The following is a 24606-nucleotide window of genomic DNA, read 5'->3' on the forward strand; positions in this document are numbered from 1 at the left end:
ATGACATTGTGGGAGACTGGCCCTTTTCCAGTCCTCTGGAACCTGGCCTATGCAGTGCCCCTCTTTAAAAAAGGCAAAAAGGAGGATCTGGGGAACTATGAACCAGTTAATCTCTCCTCAATACCTGGGAAGTAACTGGAATATATCCCAAGGAAGGCCATTTGCAAGCATCTGGAGCAAGAAAAGCTGATAACAAGCAGACAGCATAGATTTATGTAAAACAAATCATGTCAAACAAACATCTCCTCCTTTGACAAAGTATCTACTTAGGTAGATGAAGGGGATGCTGTGGATATAGTATATCTGGACTGCAGCATGACAAGGTCCCCCACAACCTTCTCATAAACAAATTGGAAAAATGTGGGCCAGACAAATCTACTACAATTTGGATAGATAACTGGCTCAATAGCCACAAGCAAAGGTTCTATGTCAGAATAGCAGGAGGTTTTGAGTGGAGCCCCACAGGGGTCTGTGCTAGGCTCAGTGCTGTTCAACATGTTTATTAATGATTTGGATGCTGGCATAGAAAGCTTCTTGAGCAAGTTTGCAGATGACACAAAACTGGGAAGGACTGCAAACAGAGATGATCCCAGCAGGGTGTGGGGCCCAGGGAAAAGCAGCTTGCGTAGTGCCCCCCTCCCTGTCCCATGGCACACTTACACTGGGGAGTGAAAGTCCCGGCACACTGGATGTGGTGGGATGGGTGGCAACTGGAACTTTGGGCTGGAACAGGCAAAGAGTTGTCCAACCTGCTGGGTGGGCGGGCAGGTAGGCCAAATTGCAGCCGTGGCCTGTCTGCCTGGCTTTGTGGGGTCCAGAGCAGTTGCCTGATTTGCACCCCCTAGAGGCAGCCCTGACTGAAAACACATTGGAGGATGTGAGCATAATTCTGAAGGATCTTGACAGATTGGAAAGTTGGGCTAGAGCTAACAGGATGAAGTTCAATGCAGACAAATGCAAGGTGCTGCACCTCAGGAGGGAATAATCAAAAACACAAATATAAATTGAGTGACACCTAACTAGATGGCAGCACTATGGAAAAGGACTTGGGAGTCTTGGTAGACCACAAACTCAATATGAGTCTCCAGTGTGTGCAGCCACACAAAAGGCAAATGTGGTTTTGGGATGCATCAATAGAAGCATTAGGCACAAGACATGGGAGGTCTCCTTTGGAGTACTGTGTGCAGTTCTGGGCTCCACATTTGAAAAGGGACATGGAGAAGTTAGAGAGGGCAACAAGGATGATAAAGGGCTTAGCAAATCATATGAAGAGAAGCTGAAGGCATAGGTGATATGTACCTCCTGAGGCTGTGGGGGCACGGTGACTGCCCGCAAGTGGCGGCGACGTGGCAGTGGTGAGCAGGGCCGCCTGCAGGTGGCCGTGCTGACGTCAGCAGCAAGGGCAGGCCGAGCAGGGATTGTCGACAGGCGGTTGTGACAGTATCAGAAGCTGACCAGGGGTCCCCCCACAGCTGGACGCCAAGCCTGGAAGTGCTGATGGCACTTATAAGGGGAGGCACCAGTGCTCCCCCAGCCCATCACTTAAGCCAAGAGCACTTACTCTCGGGGTAGCACCAGCACTCTCAGGGGGTGCACGTGCACCCCCTACACATCACCTATGGCTGAAGGAGCTAGGCATGTTCAGTTTGTGGAAAAGGTGCTTATGAGTGGACATGATGGCAGTTTTCAAATACTTGAAGTGCTGTTATAAAGGGGGAATGCACCTTTTCTCTCTTGATGTAGCGAGGAGAACATGGACCAAAGACTTCAAGATGCAGCAAAGTAAGTCTAGATTGACTATCCAGAAAAACTTCTTTCTTGTTAAGAGTAGTAAGGCAGTGGAAAAGACTGCCAAGGGAAGTTATGGACTCTCCATCACTAGAGGTGTTCAAGAAGAGGTTGGACAGCCACTGGTCAGGGATGATCTAGGCATAGCTATACCTATGTTCTATTATGGGTATTGCCCGTGCTTCTGGGCTTTGCTAGTTGCCCACCCCCCCGCTTTCTGCTACGGTGTGTATTTCGCCACTTATACAACTTCATGCAGTGCAGTGCAGTTTGCCTCAGCTCATGTGCAAAGCAGACTCCATTAATTAAGTCTGCTCCAAAGTGGCAGAATGTAGTGCGTCACTGGAAAATAAGTATGTGTATAAATGCCATTGAAGTAAAGGAAGGCTCTGTTAAAGAATTAGCATATTTTCCCCATTGTGAGTTAGCACTTACTGGGACTTCCTGGAGGTTTTCTGGGAAAAACAGGGAACAATATATGTGACACTCTCAACACTTATAAGCTGAACAAACAGTTTAAAAAAAAAACTTAGAAAAATAAAAATCTCAAAAAATACTTTTTGCACCATCTAATTTCTCAATTTCTATGGACAGCCCTACAATCCTGTCTTATTATTTAAGTCCACGATCTATCTGGATGTCATCTTTGACTCAGAGCCATGTGTAGGCTGTCACATCCAAGTGGTGTCTGAACTGTGCCAATCCCTTCTGCATAACATCTCAAAGATAATGCCCTTCCCTATCCATGCATGTAACTAAAACTCTAGGCTCTCATCACTTTGCATCTTGATTATTGCAGTATCCTTTCCTCTGGTCTTTACAAATGCAATCTTGCTGTGCTCATAAAGATCATTTTCCTAGTCCTAAGCTCTGACCACCACTCTCTTTGCATGCTTTCACTGACTGCTTTGTCTACCATATCAAATATAAGCTACTTGTCTTCCCCTTCAAGGCTGTTCATAGCCTGTATCAACTCACCTAATATCTCTTCTTCTTTGAGAGGCTAACTCAACTCTTATTGGCCGTTGATGCCTTCCTATATCGCCCACTTGTTAATTTTCACACAAGTACCTTCCTGCTTTCTCTCATGATGCCTTCCACGTTTGGGAGAAGCTCTTTATAATCATCTGCAAAGGTGCATTACTATCCTAATCTGGCTAAATATTAAAACACTCGTTTGCCATAATGCCTATAGACAGTTGAAATGATTAGGCTTTTTTTTTTACTGATACCGTTGTTTATCCTTCTGACCAGTATAGTCTCGTGGTTTTCCTATCAATCTGATTGTATCCATCTGTTATCTCTTGTTTTATAATCTCTTGGGCAGGACCTGTGTTTTTGTTCTGTTTGTACAGTGTCTAATAACACAATGGGAACCCAATCCCTGATGGGCTCCTAGGAATCATAATATGCAGATAATACGTTAAAAGTAGTTCAGGCAACCAAATGCCATGATCTAAATAACAATAATAAGAAAATATAAAAGTAAAAACTTAACCATTTTTTAAAAATGAAAACATGCTATTTTGGTACTGTTCACATGGCCTGGCTTATAATGATCAAACCTTTTCACTGATTCACTTTTCTCAGTATGTGGATTTTATTATTTACTGTTATCACACCATGTCTCTTGAAATGGTGGCATTTCATAGATTTCATAGACATTAGGGCTGGAAAGGACCTTGTAAGATCACCAAGTTGAGCCCCCTGCCCAAGGTGCAGAAAGTCAGCTAGGGTCAAAGGATCCCAGCAAGATAAGCATCCAAATGTTTCTTAAAAGTGTCCAGAGTAGGTGCTTGCACCACCTCTTGGGGGAGTCTGTTCCAGGCCTTGAGGTCTCGGACAGTAAAGAAGTTTTTCCTTACGTCCAGCCTAAAATGGTCTTGCAGGAGTTTGTAACCGTTAGACCTTGTCATCCCTTGGAGTGCTCTGGTGAACAGGTGTTCCCCCAGATCCTGATGCACACCCCTTATGTACTTATAGGCTGCCACCAAGTCATCCCTGAGCCTGCGCTTCTCCAGGCTGAAGAGACCCATAGCTTGCAGCCTTTCTTCGTAAGGCCTGTTCTCTTGCCCTCTGATCATGCATGTGGCTCTCTTCTGGAATCTTTCAAGCTTCTCCACATCCTTCCTAAATTGTGGCACCCAGAATTGGATGCAGTACTCCAGCTGTGGCGTCACCAAGGCCGGGTACAGCAGGAGGATGACATCCTGGGTCTTGCTCAGAATGCATCGGTAGATGCAAGTCAGAGTTTTTGTTTGTTTTGCCAGCTGCAGTGTCACATTGGTGGCTCATGTTCATCTTGTGGTCAATCATGACCCCCAAGTCTCTTTCGGTCATGGTGCTAGTGAGTGTAGCACTGCTGAACCTATAAGTGTTATGCAGGTTTTTATTCCCGAAGTGGATCACCTTGCATTTTTCCATATTGAATGCCACCAGGTTTTCATCCTCTCATCTTGCAAACCTATTGAGGTAAGCCTGGATTACCAGCCTATCCTCAAGTGTGGACACTCTTCCCCAAAGTTTGGTGTCATCAGTGAACTTAACCAGCCTGCTTCTAACACTAGTGTCCAGATCATTTATGAAGACATTAAAGAGTACAGGTCTGAAAATGGAGACTTGGGGTAACCACTAGTCACAGAGTGCCACGTTGATTCGGTTCTTTCAACTACCACCCTCTGGGTCCGACCTCGGAGCCAGTTCCCCATCCATCAGATTGTCAAGTAGTGAAGGCTGCAGTTGCCCAATTTTTCCATAAGAACATCATGAGACACCAGATCAAAGGTTTTTTTAAAGTCCAGGTGATATGTCACCTGGTCATAGAAGAAAATGAGGTTGGTTAGGTAAGACCTACCCCTAACAAACCTATGCTGCCTATCCATCAGAATGTTGCCTTCTAAAACGGTTTTCTTGATCATTTTTTCCAAAATCTTCCCAGGGAATGAGGTCAAACTGATTGGTCAAATTTGATTGTTTGACATTATGTTGAAAACCTAATAAATTCAGATTTGGCATACTGACTTCATTAGGTCCAGGTCTGGGAAAATCTGAGGTTTAGAGTATATATATGTAGAAGTGTATGCAGCATTTTGAAAGGTGTGTGTTTTATTTACACATGTGTGTGCGTGCGTGTGTGTGTGTGTGTGTGTGTGTGTGTACACATACATAAAATTTTGTAAGTCAACACTCTGTTGTACAGGCCAATAGCCTGTAAATAACCATGGTCAAATATTGGTACAGGGAACTATTCCAACATCTCAGTTTAATTTTGCTACTACACAATATACAAGTTTAAATTTAGCCAGTTTGTCTCATGGCAATGGAGAACACTACATTCATTACTTTAGGGACTATTCAGTGCTAACATCTGTAATTATATGAGTTTAACTACAACCGTCCTTTCATGGATTGATTTAGAGGTTATTCTCTATACTTTTTCCAGTGAATGTATACTACTACAACATTTAAGTAAAATTATAAAATAAGCAAGCATTTTACCAAAAATGTAGGTTGGTTCAAATACAATTGAACAAATTCTTAAAATGTTCTATATAACTACATACAAAATAAAGAGCAGTTTTATATTGCAAAAAGTTCCTACACTTTCACAAAATGTACAAGATTTTTTAAAATGTTATACTAGAATAATGCTTCCATAACTTGTATTTAATGTGCTGGGCCACTTTTTTCTTGTAGCAGTTAACATATAGCTTGTTTTTATATTGTAAGCTCTCCAGGACAGGGATTATCTGTCATTGTCATGCAGCGCCCAACACAGTGAAAATTATTTTGGGAGTATTACTATAGCATGTATTTAGTTGAATTAATGCATGATTGAAGACCGCTTCAGGCTAGGCATAAGGAAAGACTTCTTTACAAGCTGAGTGCCAAGGGTTTGGAACAGGCTCCCACCGGAGGTGATACAGTCATCCACCCTGGCGATCTTCAAAAAGCGTCTCGATGCCCATCTTGCTGGGGTCACCTGATCCCAGCAGTCTTTCCTACCCAAGTGCAGGGGGGCTGGACCTGATCTTCTGTAAGGTCCCTTCCAGCCCCAAACAACTATGAAACTATTATAAGAGAGGTGCCTATGTGTATATATAAGTCCAAATCCTATTTTCTGGGCACCTATTTAATTCATTAAACCATGCAAAAGAAGTGCCTGTGAATTTAACCACTCCAGTCCCTAACCAATCCTTCTTAAACAGCCTGGGAAAATAGACTTTTTCTAGCATGAAAGTTTACAGACTCAGGTTGTGAAAGACCAAGTTAGAGACCAAGTTTAAAAACACTGGGCCAGATCTTCTATTTGTTAGTAATGCTATTCCACTCTGTTCACATCCCTGAAAAAGACATTATTGTAAAAGGTGAATGGGTCCTCCTCCTCCTTGCTGTTTTTTATGATTTAGGCTTAGTCCATAACTTAAGGCATTACAAATATTGATCCATTTGGTAGGTTTTCAAGGACTAAAGCAGGGTGGATAGTGTTGGACATGTCACTTAGACACCTACTAGGTAGAATAGGATCTGGCTCATACAGCCCACACCAGAGAAGCTGAAACCTGCACCTAATAAAGTCATTGCAAAACTGCCATTGGTTCCAGTGTTGTATTATTTATCAGGCCTACCTCAAGGTCCTGGAGACTCTTTGCTGATCTCAACAATGGAGCTATACGGTAGAAGGGAGAGGAAAGGTGATATATCAAATCACAATTATATTCAAAATATTTAGATAAGCCCTTCCTGTATCTTAGCCATCTGCAAAGAGTAAAATCAGGACACATTAAATGCATCACACTGGCACTTTTATAACGAATTGTGAAAGACAAATGTATCCAGATTTTTTATTTTATTCCTTTTCTTATTACTACTTCATATCAAATAGAAAACCTTCTAAGATAAGAGCGGGGAAAACATCACAAAAACAGGAGTAAGGTTGTCTGTTATGATGTAAAGATAAATACAACTGGTTTGCTTCATTTTCTCTTCTTTATGTTACCAACTTTTTGCTGCCAGGGAAACCCTTTTCATCTTCCCTGAAATTCATCACAGCAGCACCCAGCTGACATATGTATTCATCACAGTTGTGTATTTCCAAGAGATTCCTTTCTTCTGTCTTAATCTCTTTATCTCTGAGGATGATAAAAGCATTATCCGAACAGAGTTTACATATATCCATGTGGTTTTAGGCACATGCAGGTTTTCAAAAGTATATGCAAATATTTCTAATTAGAGAAAAATTGATGTTTAGAAACAGTGAATTTATTTTGAGATTCTACACTGTGTTTAGTGTATGTTTTAGTTTTACGTAGTAACATAAAAATATGGTTTTGTGTGGACATAGAAGGAGACTACTTGCTTATTCTTCAAAAGCCCTTCATGCAGCACTAGAAGCCAAATCAGGGGTGGATCCAGGTGGGCAGGATGGCATGGTCACATCTCCCTTTGACTGTGTGCTGCATAAGCAGTGAGCTTTCTGTGCTCACTGGCATGCAAGTGCAAGTTTTGATGGAGATCTGCATGTGCCATGAATTCAGAGCTCACAAGCTGGTCATCACACAGCTCCAAAGCCCAAGGGTGAGTGCTGCTGCTGTTTGCCTTTCCCTTACATCTTCCCTTTCTCCCAACCTTCTCTCCCCACAACTCCTAGTGGAATTCAGCAATGAAAGAAAAGAGGGAAGGAGCAGCAGCTGTGCTCAGCCTCTGAACTCCAGAGTTGTATGAATGTAGGGGATGATCATATCTTCCTCTCCTCCCCTCTTTATCCTTGTTGAATTTTTGCAGGGAGGGAAAACAGTGGCAGCACTCACCTCACTGGGCTGTGGAGCTGTGTGAAAGCAGAGACTCCAGCCAGATCTTGTACCAATTAGCTGGTGAACTCAGAGCTCTCTGAGCTCACTGGCATCTAAGATGGTGATGGGGGGAGAGTCATGCAGGCACAACCCCTTTGGCCGCATGCTGTACGGGCAATATGATCCTCTCACTGAGTATGCGCCACCCAGCCAAAGCGGGGTGGTCACACCCCCTCACAGCAATTCTGGATTTGCCCATGGGCTGACTTCTTTTTACATTTAAATGCCTAAATGGTGGAAAGGTGGGCATCCTTCCAGGAGGGGAGAGGCCATGGGTTCTGGCCCCTACTCTGATTGGCTTTTCTGACTCTTGTATTTAACATTCATTAGATAAATTGGGTAGGTGGAAGTGGGATAGCTTCTGGCCCACTAGGAGAAGTATAGTCAGAGCCTGGGGCTTGCTTCTTTTGATGATAGTATCCTTGGCACTGAGCCACACTCCCTCTAATTTGCTTGCTTACTCCTGGCCCCACATATCTTCTCTTAGTTGCCCAGTGGTTCAGCTTCAAGATGAGGACTAGGGAGCCTTATCTGTGGCTTGAAGGCTGGAACATTTTGCTAGGAAAGGCAGGTTCAAACCTCATCTGGATAAGAGGCAAGAATCTGGGTCTTCCACTCTAACCACCAGGCTAAAAGATAGGACAGTTCTTCTTTTTGGTTAAACAGTTGCTAGTTGTGTTTTTTTCCAACTACATTTGTGGGAATTACATAGATATAGACACATATCCATGCAGATCTTTTCTACCCTAGAGCTTAGGAAACTGTAGTGAAGTCTTCTGACTGTGCTCAGAAGGGAAGCACAGCACAAACATTGCTATAGCATCCACCCTATCTGACCAGAAAAAAATGTCATTATCTGACCATGTAAGTGCAACTGAGGACCCACCTCTCCTCTGTTTCTTCACCAATGATAGAGCTGACATTTTGAGCACCTGTATTCAATTTTGAGAGGCCATTTAAAGTACAGATAGGCTGCATGAGAGAATGCTATTATGATATCCAATATGGTCAGGCAGTCCAGCTTACCCTTTTTGAGCCTTGTTCAAAGGTTCAGTTTCAGGATCAAACAATTTCTTAGACAAGCACACTAAATACTAAAATGGATGCAGGAAATGTAACAACTACAGTAACTGTGTTGTGTAGCAAATTACATAGGAGCTTTTTGAATTCTAGCTCTAGCAGAGTCTCAATTATTCAGCAATTATACAAGTACAACTGGCCCCAAAGCATAACCTAATGTAACAGGAGCCTCTGACCAGCTTGAAGCCTCATGTCATTGTGTGGTTTGCACTGCTCTAATGCTGCTCCTGAATGAGATTCCATTAGTCAGAAACAACAAAGATCAAGTGATTCAAAAACAAAAGTATACAGTCTGAATTAGACTTTACTGTGTTAGATTTTGATTTACCCAGTATTTCAAAGAATGAGGTAATGATGGTGGTAGTGGTAATGATAACATGGATCTGGCCTGTGGAGGTGGGGCATCTGTCCTGCAGAGCTTCATTGTGGGCTGGACCAGCCATTTCTATGGGCTGGAATGTACCAATGGGTTCATCACTGCATCTGCAAGAGCCATGGTGGCAGCAGTGTTAATTCCCACGGCTGTCAAAGCTGCAGTTTTAGTGCAGCTCCAGAACTCAGGGGCTGGGGACAGACATTACACATAAACCAGTTTAAATGATCAGAAACTGGTTTAAACCTGTAACAGAACAGATGCTCAGTTTGAAAATGGCTGAAACCAGTTTGAGGTGAATGTGGTCAAAAGTAGTATCAGATGTAACTGATTTGGGTTAAACTGGTTTATGCAATGTCTGTCCCAGACCCCTTGCTGGTTTAAGTTAAATCAGAGTCCCCCAACATCCTGGCATGCTCTCTGGGATAGGTGGGGCTCTCTGCTCCACAGCAGGGCTGGCCCCTCTCCTCTACTCCCTGGTTGGAGCTCGGCACAGACTTGCAGGCACAGCAGGGTCTGCTGGCTTCCCCATGCCCCTCCCCCCCACTCACTGCTTAAGCAGAGATCCCTTCCCCCTCTCTACCACAGCAGGGACCATAGCCAGCATGTGGTATGCTAGCTAATGCTGAGAGGTGTGTGTGTGTGTCCCTCTCTCCAGTTTTACTGGAATAGGCAGACATAACAGTGACCGCTTAAGGCCTTTGGAACTAATGAACAGGTCAGCTGGTAAACTGTTTAAGAAGTTTGAAGTAATGTGGAAAGAGGCTATTGCTTTGCTAATTGGGTGATAAAGACTGTTATCAGCCCCCATTGGCTGGCTTCCTCACCTGTCATTTTGCTGTAGACAGTATGATGAAGCAGGGAGGGAGACTGAAAATCTCCGTATCACCAACAGATACATGAATTGCATATCCTGCCTTGCCTCAGAGTGCTAGTCCAGGGCTGGCAATACTCTTGCCCCTTGATTGGCCAGCAGGAAAAAGCTTGGGACTGTGTAGGCAGACATCCCTAATGAGATAGTCCTGCTGGGGCCTGTCCATGCCCCCCTCAGCTCAGCTCGCTTCAGAAGAGAAGGGAGGGCTGCTCTAGTACCTCCCCCCATGCTGCTTCTAGCCTGAGCCACTGCAGGTATGTGTCTGAATTTCCTCAGTACAGAGAGCATGTCTAATCAAAACAGTTCAGCCTAGTCAGGTTAGACAAACCTGCAAAGACTGAATCAATTCCAGCTCGGGCTTTTTGAATGTCTGTACCTAGCCAGGGAGTTAAAGCTACTTGCCTCTCCCTATCCTCTGCTGCACTCCCCTCCTCCCCTGGCCCTTCTTATCAAATTCTGTTGAAATCAGGGGTTTTAGTCATTCTGGTGACTATCAGCAGCAGAGGACAAGGGGGGTGGACATTAGTAGTGGTTGGGTTCTGGAACTGCTGAAACAGCAGTTCTAGCTGCCATTGGGATTAATGCCACTGCTGCTGCTTGTGGGTTCTCTGGCCTGTGGAGAGCCCCATAGTCTGGATTTAGCTTGTAGTACCAAATGTGTTTGACACCCCTAGTTCTTGTGGAGGATCTAGAAATCAGGTCTTCTGCATTCTAGTTCTGGATCTGTGAATGACCCTCTGTATGACCTTGTGTAAGTCCCTTATCCTCTCTGTCTGTTCACCCATTTAAAAGAATGAAAAGATAATTCATACCTCTCACAGAGGTGTAAGTAATGTTTGTGAAGTTATTTAAAAACTTCAGTACAAAGTACAAGTATTATTAAGAAACAAAAACCTGTTAAAATGATATAGTTCAGACATACTCACAAAACTTATTGTATACGAGGGTTCTACAGAATGCTTTTAATTCAGACCCTCTATGTTTTTCAGTTGCTGCACATATGGTCCTGCCTCCAAAACCCTGGAAAATGTTACATACAATAGAGTTAGTTTTCAGCAGGCAGATTTAACATTAACACTAATGGGTCTCATATATGTCTCATGGGCCTGCATACTGTGCTAAAAGTGTGCCCTTAGGTATGCTATATGGGCAATTAGTTACAAAATCAGTTATATAAGTGTGTTGTGGAATTTCCTAATTTTATGGCTGCAGAATCTTAACATTATCAGAATGGCGTTTCCTTTCATGATATGTGTATTTCAAAAGTAATAAATGTTTGTTCACAAACCACCTAAGGCTATTAAGTGATAACAGGGCAGTTGCCTATTATATCATTTATAATACAAAAGCACTTAAAAACAAAAGAAAATGCATAGCTGAGGCCATCCTAAAATTGATGATGTCCACATAGTAAGTATAAGGTCTGCCAAAGCAGTTCATTAAGCTACTGTGGTTAAGGTAGCCAGTGTCTGTAGCCAACGGCACACCCAGAAGGGCCAGCATTACAACTGGATTACCCACACACAGGGGATTAACTGAAGGCTGTCTTCGGCATGAGTTCACGGTGAATCTCACACTTCCATCTTTGGATCCTTAGGAAAATACCTTAACTATTCTACTACTACATCCTCCTGCATAATAAACAAACAAGAAATGCATATTCCTCACCAATTTAAATCTAATCTGTGCAATTTTAAGGTTTTAGGTATATTGTTTCTATTATCTTGTTTTAGAAATCAAAACATTTTGTTTGGAGGGAGTCTATTAAATGTGAAATATTTACAATTTAAATAATTTTTTTTTGTTTAAGTATTAATACTAATTTGTTGACCCAAATGGATATGGAATAAGAACTGTAGAATATTGTTGATCAATTAAAATAGATAAGACAGATAGACATGCACGTGAAGTAAATTTATATCTATCTATCTTAACTTGTATTTTATAGACTCAATTATATCTACAGTCCTGCAAACACTTATGAATATGTCTAGCTTCATACATGCAAGTACTTAGGTGCTTAAGTTGAAGTTTGCAGATGTTTCCAGAATCAGTGTAATTTGTATTTTTTTTCTAACTTTTATGTTTAAGTTTACTCATAAAAAGTGATTATTTGGAATAAGAGTTCAAGTTGTTGTATTACAAAGAAATGCATAGATATACTTGATAAGATAAATAGACCAGATACTACTCTATGCCTGAGGCATATTTACATTTAGTTTGGGAAAGATGGTGATACAGTCTACAGTTACAGCTCCTCCAGTCATTTCTGTCAGTCTAACGCATTGGCTCTACACAATGACAGATACCAGTGGCTCCAAAGGGAACATATTAATGTATACAGGCTTGTCAACTACATCTATTTATCTGTCTATCTAGTTATATAATTTTATGTGAAAGTGAATTGCAAATTTAAAGTGGGATAGCTATTCAAGTGAGTGTCAGTGTCTAACTGTGTGTCACCCTTTATCATATGATATTATTTTATGGGGCAAATACACAAAGAAATAGTATACATAATGCTGTAATGCCATAGAAGAAATATTTTAAAATCTGTTATACTCCAAATCAATCAATATTTTCAGAATTATGTGTCCTGTTTGCAGAATTATATGTCCCAATATGACTTGGTCCTAAAATACTAAAATATACATTTTTCTTTTCTTTAATTTATCTGAGAGTTCAATATTATGGGAATAATATTGTTAAATTATATATCATGTAGCCAAAATAAATTTTATTTTGGCTACATGAGATTGTGCCTAAGAAAGACAAGCAAACCATGGAGTGGAACCATGATACTTTAGTTCTAAAAGTAAACATTTAAGATAAAGGAAAATGTGTTTTAGCTGTGAAAAGATCATTAAATTCTTGTGTTGCAACCAATCGGTAGAAGACAACATGCTTATATGCATATATACAGTCCCCATTGGAAGCAGGACAATACCCAAACTATTCATAACAACAATTGTCAATAACTTGGCTAAATTTTAATGGTTGTGTAAAAGTGATATTATAGCTGTGATGATCCAGAAATTATGCAAGAAGCAAGGATTTCTTAGTGTGATATCTTCTATTGGACCAGCTATGTAGTTGGGATAGTCAGATAAGCTTTTGAATGCTTGTTAATTCATGTATTTCCTTTTAACATTGGCAGCATATAAATATTCAAGGAGGTTTAATTACATTAAAATGTTGTCATATGGTGTTTTTGGATCACAAAAAAGTCAAAATTTAAAAACACTTAAAAACCTGTAACTTTTTTTTAATTTCTTTTTAACTTTGCAGAACCATTCTCCCTTCCCTTCAGAACAGTCATGTCATTTGTCAGGGAAGAAAACAAATTCCAAACCAAAATTATAATGTTGGACTTCTTAATGGAAGCTTTATGCCATGGCTCCACACCTCTGTAATACGTTACCCATTTTTATACCTAGGATTCTGTCTTGCAAAAGTCTTGAATATCTATTAATATTCAAAAATAATTTTTGTATTTAATTAAATTCACTCCGAGTGCAAAGGGCCAGCGCAAAGTTTGTGTCACGTCCTTAAAATAGGAAGTGATGATGAATATGAGTTAAGCAGCTCCTCCGCTGACTGCCCAGGGGTGAATTTAAGGCACTTATCTTCCACCACTCTGCCTTCCTTCTGTATTTCCATCTGGATGGAAATTCCCATCATAGTTTTGTCAGCACCTCAAAACCTCTCTCTACCCTTTTATTATATGTGTTTTCAATAGCTAGTTTTAATGGTCCTTCCCTAGAAGTTACTAAATTCTCTCTCATCAGTGGATTACCTGGAAATTGTATTGAGTAGCATCTTACTCTACATCAGAACGAACTCACTTGGATCAACAGGGGCACTTGAGGAATAAGAGGTAATTCAGCATGAATAAACATAGCTGAAGCTGGTCCTAAATGATTCCCAAGTTATAATTTGTCATTTTTTTTGTTCCCCTAAAACAATCAAGTTCCAGGGAGCAGTCCTGAATGCTGCACCAGCACCTGCAACACAAGTAGTCTACCTCTTGTGGTTCCAGGTAATGAATCAGTCATAGGAAGTTAGGGATGGAAGGGACTGCAGGAGGCCATCTAGTCCAACCCCCTTAGCCTGGCACTCCTGAGAGACAGAGATCATTAGTTTTCGCACAAGGTTGGAAATGCAGCTATACTGTTTCTTTGTCAAGGAGGTAACTCACATTTCTTCTGCTGCATCCTCTTAGTAGACTCCAAAAGGATGCTGCCTGGCACTGGGTAAATGTTTAGGGAGTTTACCACATGGATCTAGAGCCAGTTTTTCAGATCTGGAGGATTGGCATCCTGCCTCAGGGTCTCTTCCTGGGGACTGGTGCAGCAGCCCGTGCAGGAATATATGTTATAGCTCTGTTGGTCTAATAAATAGAAACAAAGCTGTGAGATCAGAGGCAATTATCTTTTATTAAAGCAACTAAATCATTTGTTTTGCTAGTATTTAGTTGGTCTAATAAAAGACATGGCCTCTGACACAAGAACTTTGTTTATCTGCAGGGCACACAGGCCTGTCCTGGAAAATTTAGAGGGAAACAGGTTGGTCGCTTGTGTTTCCAGTACTCTTTACACTGACATCACTTCACCTTCCCTTCATTCATGACGCCATTTCGCCCTAAAACATGATGTTATGCGCCACCGAACGAAACACGTGATTGTTTTGGGGTTCGTCCGGGACACTTGCCTTAAAAAAAATGCCAGGAGCTGCGCCTGGTGCGGGCCCGCATGGAGCTAGGTTTCTGAAGGGACCCAGAGCAGTTTTTCCAGACAGCAAAGCACATGGCAGACGCGGGGTGAACGCGGGGCCAACCTGCCAGGACCGCTCCACCCTCCGCTGCCAATCACACATGATCTCTCACTCCCTGCCCCGCCCCCGGTTTGACCAATCGGCGATGCTGTTACTCCGCCTCGTTTCCCCCCCCCCTTCCCCTTTCCAAGCCGAACCCAATCCCCGGCGCACTTGGTGGCGAGTGACAGACGGGAAGCGGCGGGGGGCGGGGTCTTCCCGGAGTCTTCCAGTTGACATCCAATCCGCGTGCGCGGGGGCGGGGCGTTTCCCCTTCCTGTCCTTCTGGCCGCGGCCCCGTCAGCGGCACGCGGGAGCGGCTTGTGGGGGCGGGGCCGGGGGCGGGGTCTGAGCGCGGGTGGGGGGCGGGGCGTCGCGGAGTCGTTGGCGGCGGCGGCGGCGGCTTCGGCCTCGCCATGGTGTTCCTCAAACTCCGCGAGCAGGTGGGTGCCGCCCCCCCCCACTCCACGCCTGGCTTGGCCCGGCCCGGCCCGGCCCGGCCCGGCCCGCATGTGCGTGTGTATGTAGGTGCGTGTGAGGCAGGCTCGGCAGCGCGGCCGTTGCTGGATTCCTCCGCGTGTGCCCAGCCTTCCTCTCCTCTCCCCTCCCCCCCAGGTAACCGGCCGCGCAGGTGGGCGCGTGCGAGGGCCCCTCCCCCCCAGACTGCCGGGCAGGTGCGGGCTGAGCCTTTCCCGCCCTACGCCTGGGCCCGCCCCAGCCCATCCCGCCTTACTACCGCTCCTGAGGACCCGTTGTACCCGCTGGGGTCCCCCCTTCCTCTTGCCCCCAGGCAGGCAGGAGCCTCTTGCCTTGGGTCCAACGGTCCCTTTGTGGTGGATGCATTCCTCTGTCCTACCTGTTGTCTCCTCTTCTCCGTCAGGCTGTGGATCCGCCAGCCTTTTGTCCCGCTGCCTCTTCTGGCTGGAGCGTTTTGTGCCTTTTTGCGCCTTCCGAGCGAGGACGATCCCCCCCCCCCCCGCCCCCCATAAAAAATCTCAGTGCAGTGCTAATAATGCCAAGGTCGGGGCTTGGAGCCCCATAAGGGCCACAAGATCTTTCTTGCCTCTGGCAAGAGGGGGTTGGGTGAGATCAGCATTTCCCAATCCGTGGGTTGCGGGCCCAAAGGTGGGTCCCAAGGATATGTGAAAGGTTAAGGAACAACCTGTAAAAATGGATCAACAAACTTTAAAAATGGACTCTCCCATGAATGAGAATAACATGGGAAACTGTGGCGTTTGCCTTGCAGGCTAGCTGGTTCTCATCTTGCAGGGGGTTGCTTGGGGCCCCCACACACCCCCTCTCTGCCCCATACACTTGGGGGGGCAGCAGGTTGAGAGTGAGGGGCACTGGGTTGGGACTGGCCATCCGTGTTTACAGAGGGGTCCTGGTCCAGAAGAGGCTGAGAAACACTGGATTAGACGACATCTCGAGGTCCCTTCCAGCCTGACTTCTTTAGGATTCTGGGATCACGCCCTACTGACTTGCTTCAGCTCTCTCCTTCCAACCCCGTGGTGGTGTTTTTCATAGACATCACATTGCAAAGCTTGGCAATGGTTAAATAGCCATGCACTGTGTCTGCTCATGACACTGACTGCCATCATCTCATCATTACCTTGTCTTATTCCTCTGTCTGTCCAGTCTCTCTCTCTCTTTTTTCTTGAACTCAGTTCTTTTTGAGGAAGTTGGGGGGTCTTTTTGGTTGTGTATTTGTGCGATGATTGGGACCTCTAGGTGTTAGTGTGTTAAAAATTGGTTTTGTTACTATAGGGATCTCCCTCCAGAAATCCTTGCCTTCTCTATTGGAGCAACCATGCATCTGGGAGTGAGGGTTTTTGTTTGTTTGTTTGTTTTTTACGGCAAGCTTTTGGACACCGGATACTTTTCTTCAGGTCTGAAAAAGTAATCAACTCAGCACACTTAATAAGTTAAAATGTTTAAAGATATATCTGAAGCCCTGAAATATAAACAACGTTGGTGACAATCATGGACTCAAAATAGACTGTCTGCTGTCTGTACAGAGCAAAGTTACTTTGGGATTCATATTTATGATCACTTTAAACTGAGCAGAGAAGAAAAGGCTCCTATTTGTAATTTTGGGTGAATGTAAAGGCTCGCTTTTTGCTAGATTTCAGAAATAATTGAGAAATAAATAATCATTTTTATTTTAATTTCACCACAGAGGGAGGGAGGAGGGGAAGGGAGTAACAGTATACTTGGTCTCCCAACTGTACTGCCACAGTCACAGATCTGGAGGGAAAAACAGGTTTTGTAAGAATCAACATAGATATGTTGGGAGCTGGTGAACACATTGATTTTTCAAAACTGGGAAGAAGGAAGCAGGTTTTGAAGAGAGAGAATTTTTTAAGAGAGGTATTAGTGTGTGCAGTTTGTAGTGTGAAATGCTTTGTAATGAGTGAGTACCACTTGTCCTTGCTGTGAGCCTGTGTAAAATTTGAAAGTTATTACCAATTTCTGTGGCATGTAATTTTTTTAAAACCTAATTTATTGAATTGCATTGCATTGTTATACAGAAAGTTATTTGTTTTGTTTCAATATTCAAGTATACAGAAAAATGAAAGAGTTTGTTCTTTTACTAATGATGGCATGGTGCTGTCACCATGCTATTCAAACAGCCCTGATATTTGGACAGTTCTCAGTGATCTGTTGTAAGTGCCCTTCACAGGCCTCGCTGCGCTTTCCTGATGTTCTGTCACTGAGGTGCCCTGTTGAGGTGTTTTCTCATTTGCATTTGCCACCTGCTGATCAAATGAATGCTTTTAAAATTTTGTGTTAATTTAATTAAAATTTTTTTTTTATTTGAGTTGGTCTAATAAAAGGTGTCAAATTTACCCAAAGAACCTTGTCTGCCTACTATTTTTCAATTGTGTTTGGGATAAGAGGGTAAGTCTAGGCTACCAAATGAGTGGAAGTGTCAAAGGCTTCATCACTTGTTGTTGCTAAATGGTAAAATTTAGCATACAGACTCTAGTTTTAAAACTGCACTATATGAAATTCATTTAATAATTTCAAAAATATTCTTAAATACTAACAAACTAATGGAATAGAGTATGGATTAGAATATTATTAATAGGATATTCATTTTTTTTTTATTTGAAACAAGTTCAGTTAGTAGCAGCTGTTTAAGGCCCACTCTAACACCCATTTGAAGCATCTCACTGGTTTCATTGGCTTTGGAGCAAGCCTTGGTGTGTCTGGTCTGTTTTGTGGCTATAGAACTTCAGTTTCAGGCGTTGCCAAATCTATCAGCTCTGACCAACATTTTTAGAGGATGACTTTCTCACAGTAATGTCTCTGCTGTGTTCATTTAGTGATGCTCCCCTTTCTCTGGGTTGCTCCTACAACTAGTGGTCTTGATGTAGGGTCACTGTGCTTCAAGAGGTGTTGGCTGTCTTACTGCATTGGTGAGTGTGGTGTTGGTGGAGAAAATGATTTCTGTAGTATTTGTACAATCTGTTTAGTAGGATATTCGATACATGCGCGTACCATTATAGTTCTTTCAGTAGGTATTGGTTATCTACCAACTGCAATTTTATTAGGTAACGAAGCTGGAAAGTTGGCTTGCTTAGCTGTAGTGGAAACTTACTTTGTAAATCTAGTTGAGCTTTACTGCATTTTAAAGGGTTTATTTAGGTTTACGTGTCTGCCTTTGGGTTGTCTCCTGCTTTCAGACTATCTATATGGGTGTGTAGTTAGCAATTAAATTATTACTGGTTTGTGCTGGGGGCTTTAGTCAATAGGAAGAAAAGGTGACACAAGATAAGAGGGAACACTGGTAAGGTGAAGTGGTTTCCTAAGGCGACAGTGATACAACATAGCTATTATTTAATAAGCATGTTTGGTTTGGGTTTCTTGGCTACTGTCCTAGTCACCACAAGTCACAGCAGAAGCAGATAAGAAGGTTCTGAAATCATTTTCTGTATAATATTGCAGTGAGAAATCCCTCTATTCAGATTTAAGTTGGGCTTGTAAGGTGAAAGCCTGTTCCCACCGCAGTTAGTGGGAGTTCTGCCATTAACTCCAGTGGAACCAGGATTTTATGAGGTGTCAGGTTGTGCCGTGGAGTTCCAGAGGGCTAAAATTTGGCCACAAAGTGTGACCCAAGACTGCTATGAATTTGCTCCACAGATAAATAAGGCCTTGATTCTGGGAGTGGCTAATCCATAACACTACTTTAGTGTACTTGCGGATAAAAATCTCTTTTATGGCCCAAGAAATGATTAGCTTTAAAGGGCAATTTGATCCATGTAACATGACCGGTAGTAGTGGGTTTTTGTTTATTTGATTGTCTTTGCAAATTATTGCGGAAAACAAGTTATTTTTGAGTGCGAGCCCTTTTCTGCTTGCTAGCTGCTTGAACATTGGCTCTCCATACGAAATTGTGCTGGACAGTATTTTATGTATCTTGGTGATTGACACCCTGTGCACAATATTGGGTAGTATTTTCCAAAATGTTGTATGTAACTTCAGGGTCCCATTTCCAAAAGTTACTTTAGATTTTTAAAAGTGACTTGAGGAATCTGAATCATTTTTGAAAACGGGACTTTTATGCATGACACTTTAGATACGCTTAAGTGCCTTAAACACGTATCCATTGGGACTGGTTTGGCTACCTCTGCTGCCATCAGTGGAGAAGAAATTGTGACATTACTAGTTGGTGACTAGAGAAGTATGTCCGAAAGTGATTAGCTACCATGCTGAGGCCAGGTTACTCCTGCAATTCTGAACAGCAAACTGTAATTATAAAGGTATTTCTTTTGACACAATACTCAAGGATAAAAAATGATAGTTGGGTTTGGTTGGGGGTTAGAAACTCTGTATTACTATGACTCCCATTGGCTTGCTGTGATGTTGGACAAGTTACTTAATCTCTATGCATCAGTAACAATATCTCTAGTAGCCCTATTTAAAGTAAAATTACAATCTTATCCACTTCTGGCAAATCAGTTTGATGTGTAGATGGAATTTGATCAGTGCTGATTGTGATTATTTTCTTCTTAACTTATGTCTGGTTTCATACCATGCCCATTACTAGTACAGCATGTGGCACTTTCGTGCTAGCTTCTTCCAGGTGATGGCGCAGTAGAGTACAATTACTAAACATTCAGGAAAACTTTTACTATTTTCTGGAAGCGGAGGTGACCGTGCTACAGATTACATTCATTGTGATATACTTTCTATATAGTAGTTTAGATCCAGGTTTACTAATAATGTTTAATTTATGCAGGGGGGGAGAGGTGGGTGGGTACGTGTGTGTGTGTGTCACTCTCTGAGAGATTCCCCTGAAGCAAGCCAGGCTTGGCTTCTAGAGCAGAAGGGGAGCCTGAACTCCTTCCCACTCTAAGACCCCTACATTTGGTCTCTCGCCTATTTTGTACTCTGTGGTCCTGGTTCAAGGAGCTACTATCCAGTTCTGCTTCAGAGAGACCTCACCTCCTCTTAGGGCAGTCCACTGCAACCTACAGTTTCGAGCAGTACATCAGGCAGTCTCTTCTATAAAAGCATTTACTGGTGCAAAGGCCCCCAAAGGGGTTAAGCAGTCCCAGTGTCCCCAGTCTACCCTGCATAGCCCTGAGCACCCCTGAAGATAAAGCTGTTCCATTTTCACTTTTTCCAGCAGCATGGATCTTTTCCTTTTGTCTCAGTCCCCAGACTCTTTTGGCCAGGAGCTGATGGGTTGCTTCACCCCCAGCCTACTCTCCCATTGTCATGTGTACCTCCTCTGGACGCCTCCTGTGTTGGGCATCTCACTTTTGTTGGTATGTCAACAAAACCATTCACGACACTTGGTGCTAAAGATCCATCTTGTCTAGTCCTACAGCTAGGCAGTCCTGGCTTAACCCTTCATTCTCTGTATATAGGCTAAGGAGGTAAACTGTCACACGCATCACAAGCAAACCCATAGTTCATTACAGCATATACAGTATATGCTATTTTAATGAAAGCAGTTTGCTTGGAGGCCTGCATTCTAGATTGTGTATAAAATTACCTCTTTCTAATCCTGCCTGACTATATTTGTTGGAAGAATGTTTAGAGTTAAGGGCTTTTTATATTAAAAGGCCAAATGGTGGGCGTCATTGATAATGGATTCATAAGCAAGGATTCAAAAGAACTACATTTTAGAAAATCATAAAGCTTAAGGTTGTGGCATGAGATAAACTTTATTGAATTTAGTCAATTACTGTTTACTTTTAAGCAGGTTAGAAGAGTTTGGTCAGGTGAATTTTTAATTTTGGAAGGCCTGAAGGTCTTGCATTTCCTATGTTAGAATCTCTTATGTGTCTCTCAGACCAGCATAACCTGTCAAATACTAGAATTTCAATAAAAACATACTACAGTAGCTCGCTGGTCAAATTCTGTAGTCACTCTAGTTTTTGTTGTGCAGTTACAGAGTATTTGTGTGAACCTTCCTTGGATGCTTCTTCATTATAATGCCAACATCTTGTTCCACCTTCACAAACACTAAGGCTATTTTCATAGGTAAATATGTAATAGAGGGAAAGAAGGCTAAGCACCTGTAGTAGTGGCCATTGGAAGCCATCTGTGTAGGGCATTCTTGCCAACATTCCTAGCTTTTCCATAGGGCTACCTGTTTGGCCATCTGTCCTTGGGGTGCATTTATACCCAAAAGTTGGACTCTGAGTGGAATAAGGTAGAGAATTAGTGGCAGCTGCATGAGGCTTTGGGTGACCACTTATCTTGAAAGTCCTTGAACAGTGAGAGTCCTGACTTTTATTGCCCATTTATATCTTTCTCTTGGCTCAGATGCATCTTATTCAGTTGGCAATTAAACAAATGTTTGCAGTGTCATAGTGAACACTCTGAATGCTGACATGGTTGCTATTTTCATTACTGTCAGTGTTAAACTTCATCCTTTTTAGAATTTGTGCCAAGAATAAATATCCAAACAAGTTCCTTATTACACAAGGAAGAGGAATCCTGTGGGGATGAAAGAGGACTACAGCTGTTCCATGGGAGGGGGAGTCTGTGTGGGGGGAATGGGAATATTGGATCTTGCTCTTTAAAACTTGACCGAATGTAGACTTAGGAGGCTATATATTCGTGGGTCTTACTGATTTAAGAGGTTGCTGTTGGCTAAGAGTTCAACAAACAAACAAACGTTCAGAAACTTTTTGTTCAGTGTGGGGAAACCAGACGGCCCTCATGCTGTCCTCTTAAACTTTCATTTAAACTACGTTAAAAGGAACCCTTATGTCTCCATGTTGTTTATACTGAAAAAATCTATATATTTTCCTTTTTTTTTAAATAATTTTCTCAGTCTTCCTAGTAATTCTGTTGTTCCTGGCTCAGATTCCATGTGTGTTGAAAAGATGATATCTGGGTTCAGGTAACTGAAAGAAATTTTCCCTTTGTCAAAGGGACAACTGATCTACCTTGGTGCGCAATGTGTAAGATTCTTTCCAGCCCCTACCTTAAGTAGGGAGTACATACTCGCTTTCACAATTCTGTGCTAACTTTGGTCCTATTGGTTCCACATAGTCAAGTTAAGACTTTTGCAAGTATTGACTTACGAACAAGCTGTTCTCGTCAAAGAAGAAAAGTAAAAGCAATCAAAAAAACCATGATCTGGCAATTCTTATGACAGATCCTGTTGTCCTCAGTAGGGGCTCTAGGTACAAAGGTCTGTTCATGCAGATATTTGCAAAACTTCACCGTGACTGGGAGACAGATATCTGGAAACTAAATGATGCAAACCAAATCTTCCCTGTTTTAGAAAGAAATCTTCCTAGGAACTCTTACAAATTTTGCATTACCTGCTAGAGACTGAATATTGATAAAGACTGAATTAGCAAAACCACAAAATGTGCTGAAATGGTAAAGAAACGCACTTTTTTCCCCTTGGTGCAATAAAATGACTCTGAAAACAAATACCTTCCTATTACACTATTCATATAACCATCTTTTAAATCTCCTTCCACAGCTAGTATGTATTATTTTCTTATAGCCATTCTTTTGCCCTCTTACACCATGATCCTGTCTATTTTCTTGCTCCTCCTGACTTCTCTTTAACTTTCACTTGCCTTCATTCCTGTGTTTCCTATTTCTGGAACTTGAGTGGGAGACTGCAGTTACCTTAGTTACAGTGGCTAATCATTTGAAGTTATTTAAAATGTTTGTTTTTATAATGACTTGTACTGTTATACAGATTGTATTATAAAATTATATACATGTTGAAACTGCAACTAAAGCTAAGCAAAGCAGTTTTTTATCCTTGTGTGATAATCATTATACTGTATACATTGTAACAGTGTTTCTTTTTCCTTGCCTTCACCTAATTCTACTTTTAACTTTCAGAGGTTTAATTCAGAGGTCATTTGAATTCAGTACAATTATATTGATTTTCTTGGGTGTAAATGGGACAGAATTTGATCTCCAGTAATTTTCTAGATTGGTATAGAGACTGTTGTTAAATGTTAACTGCACAGTAGTGTACCTTGTGATGTCTTCTCAAGGTACTAGAATCTGAAATGCATTGAACAGTCGTTTTCAATCTTTTTTTTTTTCATTCTGCGCACCCCCAAGTTTGTGCGGAACACAGGCTGAAAACCATGGGCTTAAGCATTGGTTCTCAGTCTCTTTTTGACTCATGGCACCCCTTGGAAAATGCCAGCTCTTAGCTTTCGCTCATTTTTTGACTACGAAAAAATAATAGAGTCCTCTGTTGCAACAAACTCTGGAAGGCTTCAGCAATTCAGAAATGTTTTTGATGCTATGGTTTTCTATTTAAAATCTCTGGGTTTATCTTGTGAAGATGTAGGTGTTTGTACAGCTAACAGTGCAATGTTGTATGGCACCCCACATCACCCATAAAAAGATCTCACCCTGGGAGGAGGATCTCATGGCATTCTGTCACTCTGGTTGAGAATCACTGGCCTAGAGGCTCATTATAATATGAAGATAATGGCTGATCAGCATTATATCTAAACCCCCTCCCTCAAAATTGGTCCTGTGCTCCAGAAATAATATAAATCTGCCAGTGTGTACGGGGACTGACTGAGAGAGTGTATGAATGAATAGGTCTGTGTCTAGAGATGACTAATATGAAGAACTAGATGAGGTTGGAGAATTAAGGATACCTTAAAGTTTCAGAATTCTTTCAAGCATACTTTGTTAACTTCATAGGAGAGAATTTACTGATGAACATATAGTTCAGGGGTGTTCAATCTCCTGGTCTGCTAGATCCAGCCCTGTGTCATCTGGCCTTCAGGGCACTACATGGGCCTGAAAATGTGGCAGCGAGGCAGGGAGCAGTGTCAATGTTAATTGCCATTCCCCTGTTGCCAAATTTCTGGACCGATGGAGATACCTGTGGGCTGGATAGTGTGGCCCCATGTGCTACATCAGGCATGCAGGGCAGGACGGGTGCCAGGGCCTGATCCCAGTGTATGAGGCCTGATTCAGGCATGCAGGAGAGGGGTAGGCAGTGAGGGGCTTGCGTCAGACATGCCTTTGCCACTCCTTTAGCCCATAGGCCCCAAAGGTGGACCACCCCAACATAGTCTGTGATGTACTCAAGGACTTGTTTACTCTTGAAATGTGTTGCCTGTCATTTTGTAATAAAATAACTTGCATTCCCAAATTGTTTCACAGAACATATTTTTGTATGTATTGTTAAACTTAAAAAGTGGGTTTATTCAGCTGCAGTGGTTCTGAACCAGGGGTACATGTACCCCCAGGCGATACGTGAATCCTCATCGGGGTACATGAGACATATCTCATACATTGTCTAACACAGGTCAAAGGGCCTAAAAAAATTAATTTCCCATTGAAAGGGGGTATGTGAAGTC

The 24606-nt window shown here is 42.4% G+C and overlaps 1 protein-coding gene and 2 long non-coding RNA genes across 3 annotated transcripts in view; 1 reads left to right on the forward strand and 2 right to left on the reverse strand.

Annotated features, from left to right (window-relative positions):
• LOC102566759 (uncharacterized) overlaps positions 1 to 15743 on the reverse strand; it is a 57297-nt gene extending 41554 nt beyond the window's left edge. Inside the window, exon 1 of the long non-coding RNA XR_001372815.3 lies at positions 15636 to 15743. This is a non-coding gene — a long non-coding RNA (uncharacterized LOC102566759). The remainder of the gene's footprint in view (positions 1 to 15635) is intronic.
• On the reverse strand, positions 5037 to 10984 carry LOC109285784 (uncharacterized). The gene is made up of 3 exons (XR_002093619.2): positions 10894 to 10984; positions 9049 to 9203; positions 5037 to 6920 (listed from the first exon to the last, which is right to left on the reverse strand). It is a non-coding gene; the product is annotated as an uncharacterized LOC109285784 (long non-coding RNA).
• ANKRD28 (ankyrin repeat domain 28) overlaps positions 15124 to 24606 on the forward strand; it is a 190269-nt gene continuing 180786 nt past the window's right edge. Inside the window, exon 1 of the mRNA XM_014603153.3 lies at positions 15124 to 15222. Coding sequence (XP_014458639.1) covers positions 15196 to 15222 — 27 coding nt within the window. The 5' untranslated portion in view covers positions 15124 to 15195. The remainder of the gene's footprint in view (positions 15223 to 24606) is intronic.

This window comes from Alligator mississippiensis, chromosome 5, assembly GCF_030867095.1.
Source record: "Alligator mississippiensis isolate rAllMis1 chromosome 5, rAllMis1, whole genome shotgun sequence".
Lineage (NCBI taxonomy): Eukaryota > Metazoa > Chordata > Crocodylia > Alligatoridae > Alligator > Alligator mississippiensis.